This window comes from Eufriesea mexicana, unplaced genomic scaffold (genome assembly GCF_001483705.2).
Source record: "Eufriesea mexicana isolate 0111107269 unplaced genomic scaffold, ASM148370v2 scaffold386, whole genome shotgun sequence".
In the NCBI taxonomy this organism is placed as follows: Eukaryota; Metazoa; Arthropoda; class Insecta; order Hymenoptera; family Apidae; genus Eufriesea; species Eufriesea mexicana.
The window spans coordinates 371,126-384,450 of record NW_016908604.1 but is presented as its reverse complement, the minus strand read 5'-3'; the positions used below and the strand labels follow the sequence as shown (position 1 = coordinate 384,450).

General features: G+C 37.3%; 2 protein-coding genes across 2 annotated transcripts in view; both read left to right on the top strand.

Annotated features, from left to right (window-relative positions):
- Window positions 1-7,177, top strand: part of LOC108545493 (uncharacterized) — a 23,806-nt gene extending 16,629 nt beyond the window's left edge. Inside the window, exons 3-6 of the mRNA XM_017897150.1 lie at window positions 5,434-5,766; window positions 5,854-6,086; window positions 6,169-6,486; window positions 6,581-7,177. Coding sequence (XP_017752639.1) covers window positions 5,434-5,766; window positions 5,854-6,086; window positions 6,169-6,486; window positions 6,581-6,806 — 1,110 coding nt within the window. The 3' untranslated portion in view covers window positions 6,807-7,177. The remainder of the gene's footprint in view (window positions 1-5,433; window positions 5,767-5,853; window positions 6,087-6,168; window positions 6,487-6,580) is intronic.
- Window positions 7,178-8,555: 1,378 nt separating this feature from the next.
- Window positions 8,556-12,977, top strand: LOC108545479 (lipopolysaccharide-induced tumor necrosis factor-alpha factor homolog). The gene is made up of 4 exons (XM_017897124.1): window positions 8,556-8,666; window positions 11,916-12,040; window positions 12,547-12,688; window positions 12,782-12,977. Exons 2-4 carry the CDS (start codon window positions 11,932-11,934, stop codon window positions 12,882-12,884), a joined length of 354 nt encoding a protein of 117 aa, XP_017752613.1. The 5' UTR covers window positions 8,556-8,666; window positions 11,916-11,931; the 3' UTR covers window positions 12,885-12,977.
- Window positions 12,978-13,325: the final 348 nt, after the last annotated feature.

Below are 13,325 nucleotides of genomic sequence, written 5' to 3'. Positions count from 1 at the left end.
AAAGAGTGTGTTCCCTGGAACCCTTTAGCCAGGTTCTTATAGGCCCTATGACGACCCATTGCGCCACTCAGTCCTGCTTCGAAAATTGATAATCTTGATGGTTCCTCGAAGCAAACATAGATCCCGACGCAGGGTGACGCCATCCAAATAAAGACTCCTCCTCGCAATTCTCCAGATATTTTCTAGAAATGTCTTCGTCGAAGATGTTCGAAGGTACAAACGCTTCTCCGTTGCATCGTAGCCATTGTTTCTCAATTTTGCACTATCATGATTGAAACGAACACAAGGATCTGCAGATAAATTTCCTGAAGAGCTCTTCAGGCCATTTATCTTTCTTTTGAGACATTTTTCCCGTACGCAATAATAACAAAGCTATCATCTGAAACAATTACCCGGTTCAGTCAGTATACTGTCACTCTTATCTCGCATTTGATAATAGAATTACCGATCTGTAACGCTCGTTTGCCCCTTGCCACTCCAGGGGCGACCTTCAGCCGGTGTTTAATAAAATTCTGAAGATCGATAAGCGATATGTCGAATTTAAAGCGAAATATCGAAATTAAATAATTCTACGACTTAATTTATATAGATACGACTTTCGAAAATGTCAGAGTAGCTTTAGCAGAATATCATTAAATTGCTATCTTTTCGCGACGAAGAAATCGCCGAGGAAAGACAGCAAAGAATTAAATATAGCATACATTGATAATACTTCTTATCGTAATAATAATAATACCAAGAGGAATAGTATATATACATAATACGATCGAACGTTTCGAAATGTGTTCACCCTGTATATCTCGCTTATTGGTTCACACGAGAGAATGTGCACATTGGATCTAAATCAGACTGGTACGATAAAAATAAATTGATTTATATAATTACGTTACATTTTTATCTCGGTAGTGATCGACGCTAATTTTGCCAAAAATAGTTATTTATGATTTATTCTAATGCATTATGCATTAGTCCTTCTTCAACTTCTCCATATTGCTATCGTATTTTACATATACAACTCCTGTGTGTACATTAAGCAACGAGTGTCGCTTATTCGTTAAAAATCAAATAACTAAATATTTCCTACAATTATAAAGCAAGAAACCAGAAATTTGGAACCAGTCAGTTCGACTAGCTTCCTAGTGAAAGCGTTGAAACGAATAATTTCAATGAGTATTATGATAATCAACCGTTTCCAATGAAATTAGCGCAGACTAGTACCCGGATAATTATTTCGGTCTTATTTATTTCTCGTAGCTAACTGATTCCACTATTATCTGTGTGCACTAGTACGGCGTATCAATCAGCATTATCCACGCGATCTAACACGACTTGTTAATTATCGTTATCTGCGTTATATTTAAGTACACGTTACAGGTGTGTAGTTGTAGGCCTTGCAAACGTATATCCACCAAGGCATTCTCCCGTTTCTCTCGGCAAACGTTTCAGCACAGCCGACAAAGGTGTTCTTGCCCACGATGATCATGATCGCACGGGGGGACCGTGCGCGTTACAGCTCTGAGCGTTTCATTCTTTACACGTTCTCGATTCTCGTTGAATGGCCGATGCCATTCAGACTTTCAGACGCCGTAACCGTAGCCTCTGACAGCCAGGATTTCCCATGTCGAGTTCGGCGTTTCTTTCGAGCTTTCGCGCACAGCTCGCAAAGAAATTCGATAGAGCAGCAGCTGTCGGATGAGACTCTCGGTGCTTTCTCGCGAGGAACAATCGGGGAAAAAGAAGGGTCGGAAATAGGACGTTCCATCTTCGTGCATGCACCGTTTTCTCTTGCCCCGTGCTCCGGATTTGTTGCACGAAATATCGACGTGCAATTAACCGTTACCTATAACGAGGTACTTAACTGGTACGACAAGGTTTAATTCGACTCTCGACATTCGACCTCGATCGAATGAAACGGCCGGAATCTAGGCTTCGTCCAACTAAATATGTAAGCTGCAATTACGTAGCTTCTACGTGGAAAAACTTGCCAAGAAAACGGCCAGGCAGGCCAGGCTGAAAACAATGTACCACGCGAGTGTACGAGGAAATTGGCACGGGACGTTCTGTTGCCATGTACAGAGGCAGATTAACGCGAGAGCTACACGTACTGATTCTTGTAATTACACGTAAACGCTATATATAGGCGATAACGATTAACCTTGTTAATTATTAGACAGAATTATTTTTCTCGTGGATACCCTATTCGAACAGAGGCGTCGATGTGCGCAATAAGATAACATCGACTAAAAGAAGATGTTAAAAAAGGGCCATTTTTGGCATCGTCTGGAAATGATAAGTCCCTTCAGGACTCTTAAGAGCATCGTCTTCCAAGGAACAAAAAGTTCCTGTATCACTTTGCCGAGAAATGATAGGAAAGCTGTCAAAAATTAGTAAATTAGTCGCAATACGTGACAAGGAGGCTGGTCAAATACAGAGTATCCAAATGGGAAGGGAGGGATTCTATGTGAAAAAACAAATGGAAAATAAAGAATAAATTTATTTCATTCGAAGCATCGTTTTCGAGGAAATCGACTTTGAATATTCGCCGAGTGTGCATGCACTTAACTTTGACTAAGGCGGATGGACCATTAGTCCATCAAAGTGGATTTTCTCACTTAGAATCACCACCTCCTTGTACTACCGTTGTTGGGGCACCTTATATTTGATCAATCTCATTTCTACATATTTCGACTCATCCTTTACAACTTTCTCCATCGTTCCTCGACAAAGTCCCAAAATGCCAAAAATGACGTTTCTTTAACATCTTTCTTTGTTCCTCGCCAGGAGAAAACACGTTTTCTAGTACATTAAAGCTCCTACGAGAGGGTTCAATCGATACAATGGAACTGGATGCGCGTAATCACTCGTGAATGGACGTCAATGCTAATTCCGTCGCTGCACTTGCATATTCCAAGGAAATGCGAAGATAAAAGCTACAAAACCTGTCGTTCTACCGGTTTGGTAGCTCCACTTTTAACCAAGGAGTCCGGAAAAAATCTGCAACGAGACGAAAAGACGAAAGAAAGTAAATGGAAGGAAGGGAAGGAGTGTCCGCAAGGCCTTGGAGGAAAAGAGGTCTAGGGAACGATGGAGGCGGATGCGAAAACTGAGACGGAGGTATAGCAAGAAGTAAAACTGAACAGGGAAGAAAAATGGTCGGAAAAAGTGTCGTGTAAAGATAGGAAGACTAAAATTAACCGACTGCTTGCTCCTTACCGTGGTAAACGCAGTTTTCAAAAGTAACAATAAGATTTTCTAAATTACTACGCTAGATCAGATTAGAACGAAATCTTCTGTAGTCGTAGAACGAGTAAAAGCAATTCCTACTCATCTGAACCGTTAATTCTGAAGATCGTTCACGATTTCCAGTATGAAGAGCAAACAGTTAGCAACCTGGACGCAAAATATTGGAATAGAACGAATTTTGAGTAGAGCCTCTAAGATAAGAAGTAGGTCCTCGACTATGAAAATATCGAGATGAAGCGAATGTGACATGGAACACGAAGGATTCGCTCGGTAATGACGAGTAAAAACAATACCTACTCATCTGAACCGTTAATTCTGAAGATCGGTCACGATTACCAGTATGAAGAGTAAACCGTTAGCAACCTGAACGCAGAATATTCGAATAGAACGAATTTTTAGTAGAACCTCTAGGATAAGAAGTAGGTCCTCGACTATGAAAATATCGAGATGAAGCGAATGTGACATGGACCACGAAGGATTCGCTCGGTAGTGACTCGCAAACCCTTAAACTCCATTGGACCTATGCAAATTCGTCAGATTACCTCGATGTAAGAACACATAAGCTCCATGGACAGCTCTGTTTAGGCCGTGGTACTGTGAGAGTGCATCAGTGAACAAATCATGCTGTACTTTCGACGATTTTCGAGTTCAGATTTGCTGGTCACTGTGTATTTCCTTAGGAAGGCCACGTAGTTCGATTTCGCCGGTGGTTACTGGTTTCCCCTTGGCCTTCCAGTGGATGCGCGCGGCCACTTGTACGTCTGCTTGTCCGCTGTATTCCGCAGAATTCAGCGTGGTCATCGTACGGAGGCAAAACCGCAGAAACAAAACCGAGCCGCGAGGAGGTGGCAGAGGGGAAGGCAAAAAGACTCTCGCGGAGAAGGAACGGTTACATTTCGTTACTCCGCTTTTCCTTCTGCGGTTTCGCGTCTTGTCTTTCAACTCGTCCCGCCCCCACTCTCACCGCCATTACCCAGCTTGATCGTTCGCCTCCTTCTTTCCCGTCGACTTTCTTCGGTTTCCTCCCAGCCGCCTTTTCCACCGTCTCCTCCTAGTTTCGCTGGGCCAGAAGCCGCGAAATGGCCTGCTCCGAGCTGCACCGGCCCGTGATGCCGTTCATCAACCTCGTACCATCGAGGAGTCTGCCTAGGCTGACCTACAATCTGGCATCTAGCGCGATGCCAGACGCGATCCAGCCGGGGTAGGAGTGGCGAATCTGCGTCATTCCGTTTGCTTGGCTTTTTAGTCATGCTCATCGGCCGAGTATGTGATTTCCCGATAATGAAGTACACTGCTCTGTACGCGAACAGTCTTGCTGCTTTATGATTAATCGAGCTTACGCAATCGACCGAACGAATCACTCGCGAATGGATTAGACTGATTGGGATTTGGCGAGGATGAATTTACAACCGGCCAGTCCATCGCGTTTCTTCTATAAATACTTCTCTACGTTTGGCTGTAACCTTAATGCACGGCGAACCTTGCCATCGTATTTCGGTGAGCTGGGGTTTTGCGCGTAGATTGCTGGCGAAGATACCGCGCCGACTCGTCGCGGTGCGGCGCCACTTGTACGAATTTTTAAGCCCCACTGCGTTTGGGATTTTGGAAAACCATTGCGCTTCGAGCCTCGTATTATGCAACGATCGTTGTACTAGCGGTAGTATGCTCGGTATGGGTGGTCCCACGACAGGGGGAACTGGAAATTCGAGCGGGAATTTGAATACGTTTGGCAGCGAGAAATCGATTGGGTAACGATACCGATGGCGTTTGCATGCAGCCGGCTGTAGACGCAACAGGGGCAGCCAAAAGCAACGGCCATGAAATCAGATGCAGTGCTGGAAGCACATTCTGTTCCATTCTCTTTTTTAATTAGGTCTATTATCCCCGTTAACGCTTCCCCGCGGACTCGTTCGCGTTGCAGGTTGACAACCACTGGCATTCGAGTTCGTCTCGTTGATAATGTCTACCGACCTGTTTCCGCGAAATCGGGTCCGATGACATGGCCGGATACGAAAATACGCGAGAATCGAGAGATAAGAGTTCACGTGTCGCGATAGGGAAACTCGTTCGATGATATTCGCTTGCTTCGCGAAATATCAGGTAGGAAAATGGAGAGGAAAAGGGGAAAAAAGAAGAGCGAAATGGTGTTCGAGAATGTGGTAATAAGGGTTGGAATGTAATTTGTTTCAGGCCGAGAGGGACAAGTTAGAGGAGACACGACGGTCGTTGGAAAAACGATTGGAAGGTTGCGAGGCAGAACTGCGCGGCAAGGAAGACGAGCTGTTTCTGCAACTGGAACGAAGCCTTCGTCTGGAGGAAGAGGTGGAGAGAGCTAAAACCGAACGAGACAGCTGCATCGCTGCCAGGGATCGCCTGGAGAGGCAACGCGAGGTGGCTTTGCGTCGTCTGCAGATGCAGCTCGCGCAAAACGAGATCACCAGGCAAACTCTTGAACGAGCTCGTCAGGACGTTGTCAGACAGGCCACTGTCATTCGTGCCGAGCGAGATGCTCTGGAGAGAGAGGTGATATCGATAAGAGCAAAGCAACTGTTTCCGTAAAAATGATCGATTCTTTAATATCTTGTTTCCATATTTTTGATATTTTTTTAGAACGAAGTTTTGAAGGAAAAGCTACGCATAGAGCAGGGTGAATTGGGAGAAGAGAGACGTAGACGAGAGGAAGGTGTAGCAGCGTTGACTCGAGAGACGATGACGTTGAGACACGCGGCCAGACACCTTCGTGCAGCGACCTTACATGCCACGTCTTGCCGCCGTCGTCGACGGTGTTCCGTGTGTTTGTACACGAGACGCACTTTCGCCGAAATCGATGATTATCGCGATGAGTAAGTGGATGACGAGCGAGAGGTACGACGCGCGTTCGCAAATTGGAAAAAGATTTATCCGTTGTTTCTAAACGTATTTCAGTGGAAATCTTTTCAAGTGCCTTCAAGCGCCACTGCAGGACTTACGTACCTGGTTGCGACCTAGCACAACGTCTGCCACGCCGACATCGCGCGGACAGAGGACCAGTTCACCGTTGGCCGATCGAGAAATAAGTTTCATCGATGATTCCAGCGTCGACAGTAGTGCCGGTGGAAGCAACGGCAGCAGCAGTAGTACGACCAGTAGTAACAGTACATCCGATGACGAAGCATATCCAAGTACTCCTGTTGCTGAAATATCGCTTTCATCTGCCAACTCGAGTGCTCCAGCTACGGCTAGAGCCTTTTCATCCGATTCAGGGTTATTATTTCGCCCACGTGGCTTTAACGTAGATGCCCGATAATCCAATGACTCGGCGAAATGTCATTTGTAATACGTTTTCATGCTTCTTCAGGTTTTCTTCGGAAATCGGAGATCGAAGATCACGATGTTATGAAAATGGGGGTAGTAGCACCAGCAGCAGCAGTGGTAAAAGCAGAAAAATCAGCGAGTCGCTAAGTTGTAGCGAACCGGACGAACAAAGCACGACAGGATTCACACGGTCAAGGTGGACATCCTCGTTCCGCAAGCTGCTTGGACGAAAACCCAAGACCAAGACCACGCCAGACCGCTCCTCGTGAAGAGACGAAGACTGAGAGAAGCACGTCTATGTGCTCGAAACACGTAGTGCGAAATCACCGTGAATTTTAGTGCTCCCGCCCTTTTTCGGCTGCGTCGTTGATCTGTCGATATTGTTCGCTTGATCGGTAAAACATTCCAAAGGAATCCGTTTACAGTTAAAAATCCAATTCGATACTGCCAGCATATTGATAGTAATATAATCCTGGTTTCTTCCTATCAATAACATCGAATTAAAGGCGCGTTAACGACCATATATTTCGAGTTATATCGATATTGAAACTTATCCTCGCAAATGATCGTTAAGATTATTTTACTTGTAGTTTATTTTCTCGTATTTAAGATAATTTGCCTGAGTTTTCGACTCTTTATACTCGCGACATTATCTAGGAATTGAAATTTAAACGGTTATTATTGCGAACGATCGATCGTAATTAAATTAAATACGTTCAAATGTTATTTAGAAAAAAACTCTGTTAACGATTATTAAAGTTTGTTGTAAAATTTGTAAACATCTTATTTTTAATTAGGCAATGAAATGATGTTATCATATATAACGCGTTTTATTGTCTTTATATTGTTATTGTTAGGGTGATTGTTGTCCTACTAGCCAAAGAACATATATTTACACGCACGAATATTTATATCGATCGGTCGCAGTTTGATTTGTTAGATCGTAGAATTACAAATGTTGAAATCTACAACTCACTGTAGTGTCCAGTTGAATTTTAAAGATATTTGTAGCGAAACACCATTTGTAAAATTAAATATGTTTTTGTATACAATAGTATACGTATATATCAAAACCAAATAGATAATGTTAACTCAGATAATGTTAACTCGAAGTTTCTTTTACAGGCTATTGATTAACTTGTATACATGACAGAAAAATTTGATCCATCTAGGATGGAACAGATAATGCAGTTGATAATATAATATCGGTAATCGATCGTCAAACACATGACAACTTTATCTTCAGGGTAGCAATAAATTCTCTTTAAAACTTTGTTATTATCAATTTAATTATTATTAAAATAACTCAATCGCAACTGTTGCTGGGTTCCTTTATAAATTTTGCTTATAAATAGTTATTGCGTATCTTGTGTATATTTTTTATATTCTATTTATGATTTTCAATTAATAATTTCTTATTATAAATTCGCGAAACAATTGTAGTACACATTTACTATATTCAATGTAAGAAAATATTTATAATTGCTTACTTTAAATTTTTATAATTTAACTTAATAGTTCCTAAAACTCTTACATCAACTGACAAAACATTGATCTTAACTTATTTCGACCGTTTTTAAATTTTTCCAACGATAAATAAAGCGTTGTCTAAGAATAATTATATGTTAAATAAATAAGAAACTAAAATAGAAAACTTTTAAAAAATAGCGCCAACAGCGAATGAAACTCATAACTAGCAAAGACCTTTTATCTTGTACATTGTTCTAATCGATCTTTTGTCTTCATTTTATTTTCCGTTTTTTTTTTTTTTTTTTTTTTTCCATTTTTATGCCACAGGAATGTAAGTTACAAAACTAGAAAGTAATACTCCTTTTAGGAACATACGTTAAACTTATAGTAAAATTTATTGCAAAATAAACATCTTTCTAAATTGCTTTTTAAAGTAATTATAGGATCTCGATTGATTTGTATACGATAAGCCTGATAAACGTTAGGTTTCTTGGGTACCTCATATTTTTCATGGTCTCCCCCACCTAGTCCGCTCTGATACGACGTATATGAATTTAACGCATGTGATCCGACACAACTGAAGTCAGTAGTTGAGTTTCAACATTCTGCGTTGACAGTCGATCGATAACTTGCGTACATAATCGCCACAGCTGCAACAGGTATGTGTGTACGCGATAGAAAATTAGTGTATTAAATGTGCGTATATTAACAAAAAACAAATCCATTTTGTCAGTGAAAGAAATCAATTTCATAATACAAATGTGAAGTAAATGTTGGAGAAATCATTTGACCTTGATAGTTTTATTACATTAAATATATGGTGTGGTAATAAAGTGTAAAAGAATATTCAATATTTGTCTTCAGTGTGTGTCAGTTGAGTAATAGACTTTCTATTTTTAACTTTCCATCGTCACATATGTTCGTCATGATCTCCATTTTTGTTTCTTATAAAACCCTTCTTATTTCTGGTTGTCAGTGGTCACGCTTCAGTTTAGTTTGACGAATATTGTCTGCGGTGCTTTTAGGCATTAAATTCAGTCTTCTCCATCGATAGTCGATAAAGTCAATATTTTTAAAAAGACTTTTTGTTACCTTACTATACATGTAAACATCATTGTCAGAAATACGAAAGTCTGTGGCAAGTAGTGGCTCTCATATTTGTCTCAAGTGAGTCTTGTAGAATTCTATTTCTGAGAGACATGAATACCTATGTTATATAGTTTTCGTACTTCGTTTGAATTGTTTTGGTAGAATTAATAATTTTATATATGTCAGTAATTCTTTCTGACACCCATTTTCAAGTAACTTGTAAAATAAATTTCAAATAATGTAACGAATGAATACAAAACTATGAAAAAGAAAGTTCATTTATATCCTTTTTTAATATTACAAATAATGTTTTGCATTCAAGAAATAATTATTTAAATTTAGAAAAAGGGAAATCAGTTAATAGTTTCGGTGTTCGAAATTTACTGAAATTGAGAAGGTTAAGAACATAATTTCTGCACAGAGTCATTCTTTCGACAACTCCTCCATACTAGTTGTGCAAAAGATGTGAGATAAAACATAGATTGAGTGATAAGTCTACCCAATAGCAACTAATAATATTACTATATCTCATTCGTGCTAATATTTTTCATATTATTTTGAATGAGTTTTATAAACAAGTTATGTATTTCATATCTATCTATAAACAAGGATGTTTTATTTTGTAGAAAATTTTCCTTATTAATGATGTAATCAACCAATATATCGACAAAACCTAAAAATATATAGAAACTTATTTTATATAGAATAATGACCATTACAAAGCTTATAACACGGCCGAATAAATATAATATTTTAAGGAATTTCAATACATGTTACTTTGAACATTTTATGTAAGTTATTTTCAACATTATTTACGAAAAGGTAATTATAAATTCTCGGTATCAACTTAATTATTGTTTAAATGTGCAACGTCTCCCACTCAATAGCAATACACGTATTGTAGTGAGTAATAAAAAACAATCGTCATATAGAGAATAACTGACAAACATACATCAATGTAATTATAAATGAGTAATTCCTGATATTTTACATAAATGTACCGTTTATCAATGTCCGAGAACAGCTTAAACTGAATAAAGTTAATAGGAAATTCCAGTAAATATCCAGAATTTCTTTGAATAGGCAACATCCTGCTTATATTGATTACATAACTACAATAAGATATTCCACTCCTCCAACATTCTGAATATATGCGAGGATATCAATAAATGCAGGACAAAAGTAACCTAAAAAATTTTTAATTCACTACATTCGACATGGAAAAACTAACGGATTATAGTCAAATTTGGAAATTTATTAAGTAGCTGGCGATAGTAGAATTTTAGTTTACATTATTTTCTATAAGTAAACTTCAAGAAATAACATGTGTGCGCCAACACGATTTCGTAATAATAAGTCATTTTATCAGTATCTACCGAATATCTTCCGTGTAATTCCGCTTGTATAGATAAATTATTGTGAATTGTATGCAATGATGGTTTTCTTGCCCATTATAATAAATTTTATCAATTGGAACTTTTCTTTGAGAATATTTTCGAAAAAAATTTCGGAAATCATTTTTAACTGACTATCAAACATTTTTCTTCAAATATTTCGCTAATCATACAATGATCACGTACTATTTATGTGATGATCATACGTTGCAATTATAGGATGAATCGGTTGCTTATGGCTTATCTGATATCGTACTCATGTGCTAAAGAGTGAGTCACGACAGAACAGAAATGTAAACAAAAGAAAAGGATATTCGCGATTCATACAACTATTTAGATGTCGAAAACTGCCAATAGTATGTTTGAAAAATGTAATATATCGTAATAAAAAATTGAATATTCAAAGTGTTAAAATTTTCAAAAAATAATATTTTGTATCATTTACTATTTTCCTTGAAGAATTCGGTTACCATAAAATATTTATTTTATTCGTAAATACGCAGTAGAAATAATATTTCTTTCATCCATATATTAAGTATTTCTAGCATAATTATTTTTCATTGATTCCTTTCTCCCGGACATGTGAAAATTTATAAAATATTTAAATTAGTATTGAGAGTCGATTATTCTATTCTTTGAAATACATGCAATAAAACAAAAACATCTCTTGCACTTGCATTCAATTCCTTGCACCTCTAGTAGAGGTTAATTGCGCAACGTTATGTTAGGATAAGATTGTAAAATCTTTCACAATGGACATAGAGGACAGTGATAGGACAGTGATATGGTAAATATAAAAAGGTGTAATGATTTAAAGAAAAAGGTATTTATTGTAAGCGTTAAAATTTGAACGAATGATACATCTCCACATGCAACATTTTAGAAATCACTACATGTATCGAGAACTCGTTATTTACATAAACGAGCTACACTTCGACTGTGTTCACATCTAGCGATACGTTATCCAAGAAAGGGACAGCATAGCGTTAGACATTCCCTTATTGGCTGAAGGTTGTTGTAATTCTTCCTTATTGGCGGAAGGGATTATGTAGAAGAAGTTGGTCTGTTCAGTTCCAATATACATTTATATAACCATATTAATTCTGTGATTGAAATATTGCCTGCTTCAAGCATCAATTATTCATTGTTCGTTCTTGAAAGATCAAGAATCTTAGAATAGATCTAACATGAAAATAAAAACGTGATGGAAAATAATTTTATTTTGCACTTAACGGACATTTTCTTCATTTTTCAACATTTTCTGTTATTCGACATGAGTACGATTAGATAACATTTATAAAATATACATGGAACTCGATATAACGGGATTAAATATCAGATTAGAATATTGCATTTAATTCGTTGAATACAATTCCTGGAATTGATTACAGGAAGTAAATTTATCTATGATCAATATTATTTCAGAAAAAATTAAATTATAATGGAGAAAGGTATGCCACCACCACCACCGCCTGGTTACGGTCCCCCACCACCTGGTTTCGGTCCCCCACCACCTAGTTACGATCCCCCACCATCATCAGGACAACCACGTACGTAATAGAAAAATAAAATAATAATGCATTGAGCCTGACTACCAGATTGCACATGCGAGGAGTAACTGGAAAATCGGAAAAGCGTAAAGATGTATATAAGAAATAACTTATTGACTAAAATATAGAAACGTTTAATTGCCTATCAGTTGACACATTCAATTGCATCCAAGATAATTTTTAATGAATGTTATCACTTCATGTTACGTACATGTGTTTTCTGTCTTCCAAAGACTTTGTTAGGGACATCATCTCCAATAAATAAATACTATTTTAAATGTGATAGATTAATAAGTATCCAATATTAAAGACGGATATATATTATTGCGAAAATTTTTTTCCTCTTATGTTTTTTTTAGTACTTATCAGTATCTTTTATAAGTTATATTTATATTTATTTATTAAATATAAATAAATTATTAAATTATACTCATGCATGCAGTAACAATTAGTATAAAATATTGTTTTTCTGTATTTATCTAATATTCAAAAAAATATTTTCACAGATGTCGTCGTCGTAAATCCGCAATTTGGTCCTCAACCGCAACATTTAAGATGTCCTCATTGTCAAACAGAAATTGTAACTGAAATAAGAACTGAAGCAAACATGAAAACTCATTTTATTGCACTTGCTCTTTGTGCTTTTGGGTAATTATATAAAACATAATCTTTGCGAAACTTATAACTAATTAATCATTTTTAAAAAGGCAGTAACTAATTACATTTATTATTCTTTTGTAGATTGTGGTGTTGTGCTCCTTGTCCTTATTGCATTGACAGCTGTTTGGTGCCGAAACACTATTGTCCTTCTTGTCACACATATTTAGGAGAAGGAAAAAATTAATTCTATTAAAAATAAGAGATTGTCAATAACTCTTCGTGATATATTCAATATTACCTATAATTTAATCAATAACGATGTTATCACTAAATGCACTATGTATCTACTTATAGCAAGTATGTATCTTTATATTAATATAATGAAGTTTTTCATTATTTAAATAGATCAATATTTTGTAAGAATTTATTTTATTACTTTTTAAACATACGTGTATACAATAAATCTCTGATTTTATTCAAATCGTAGTATGCACGGACTAATTAAAATATATAATTCAAAAGATATATAATATAATAAATATTTTTCTTTACAAATTGATATATTTTATTCGTGTTGAGAAAGTATGTTTAGTCTAGCAACAAATATCAATCTCGTACATATATAAAACGTATGACTGAACTGCGCGTCAAGAAAGGTGTTGAAATAAAATGTAATTCCCTTGTA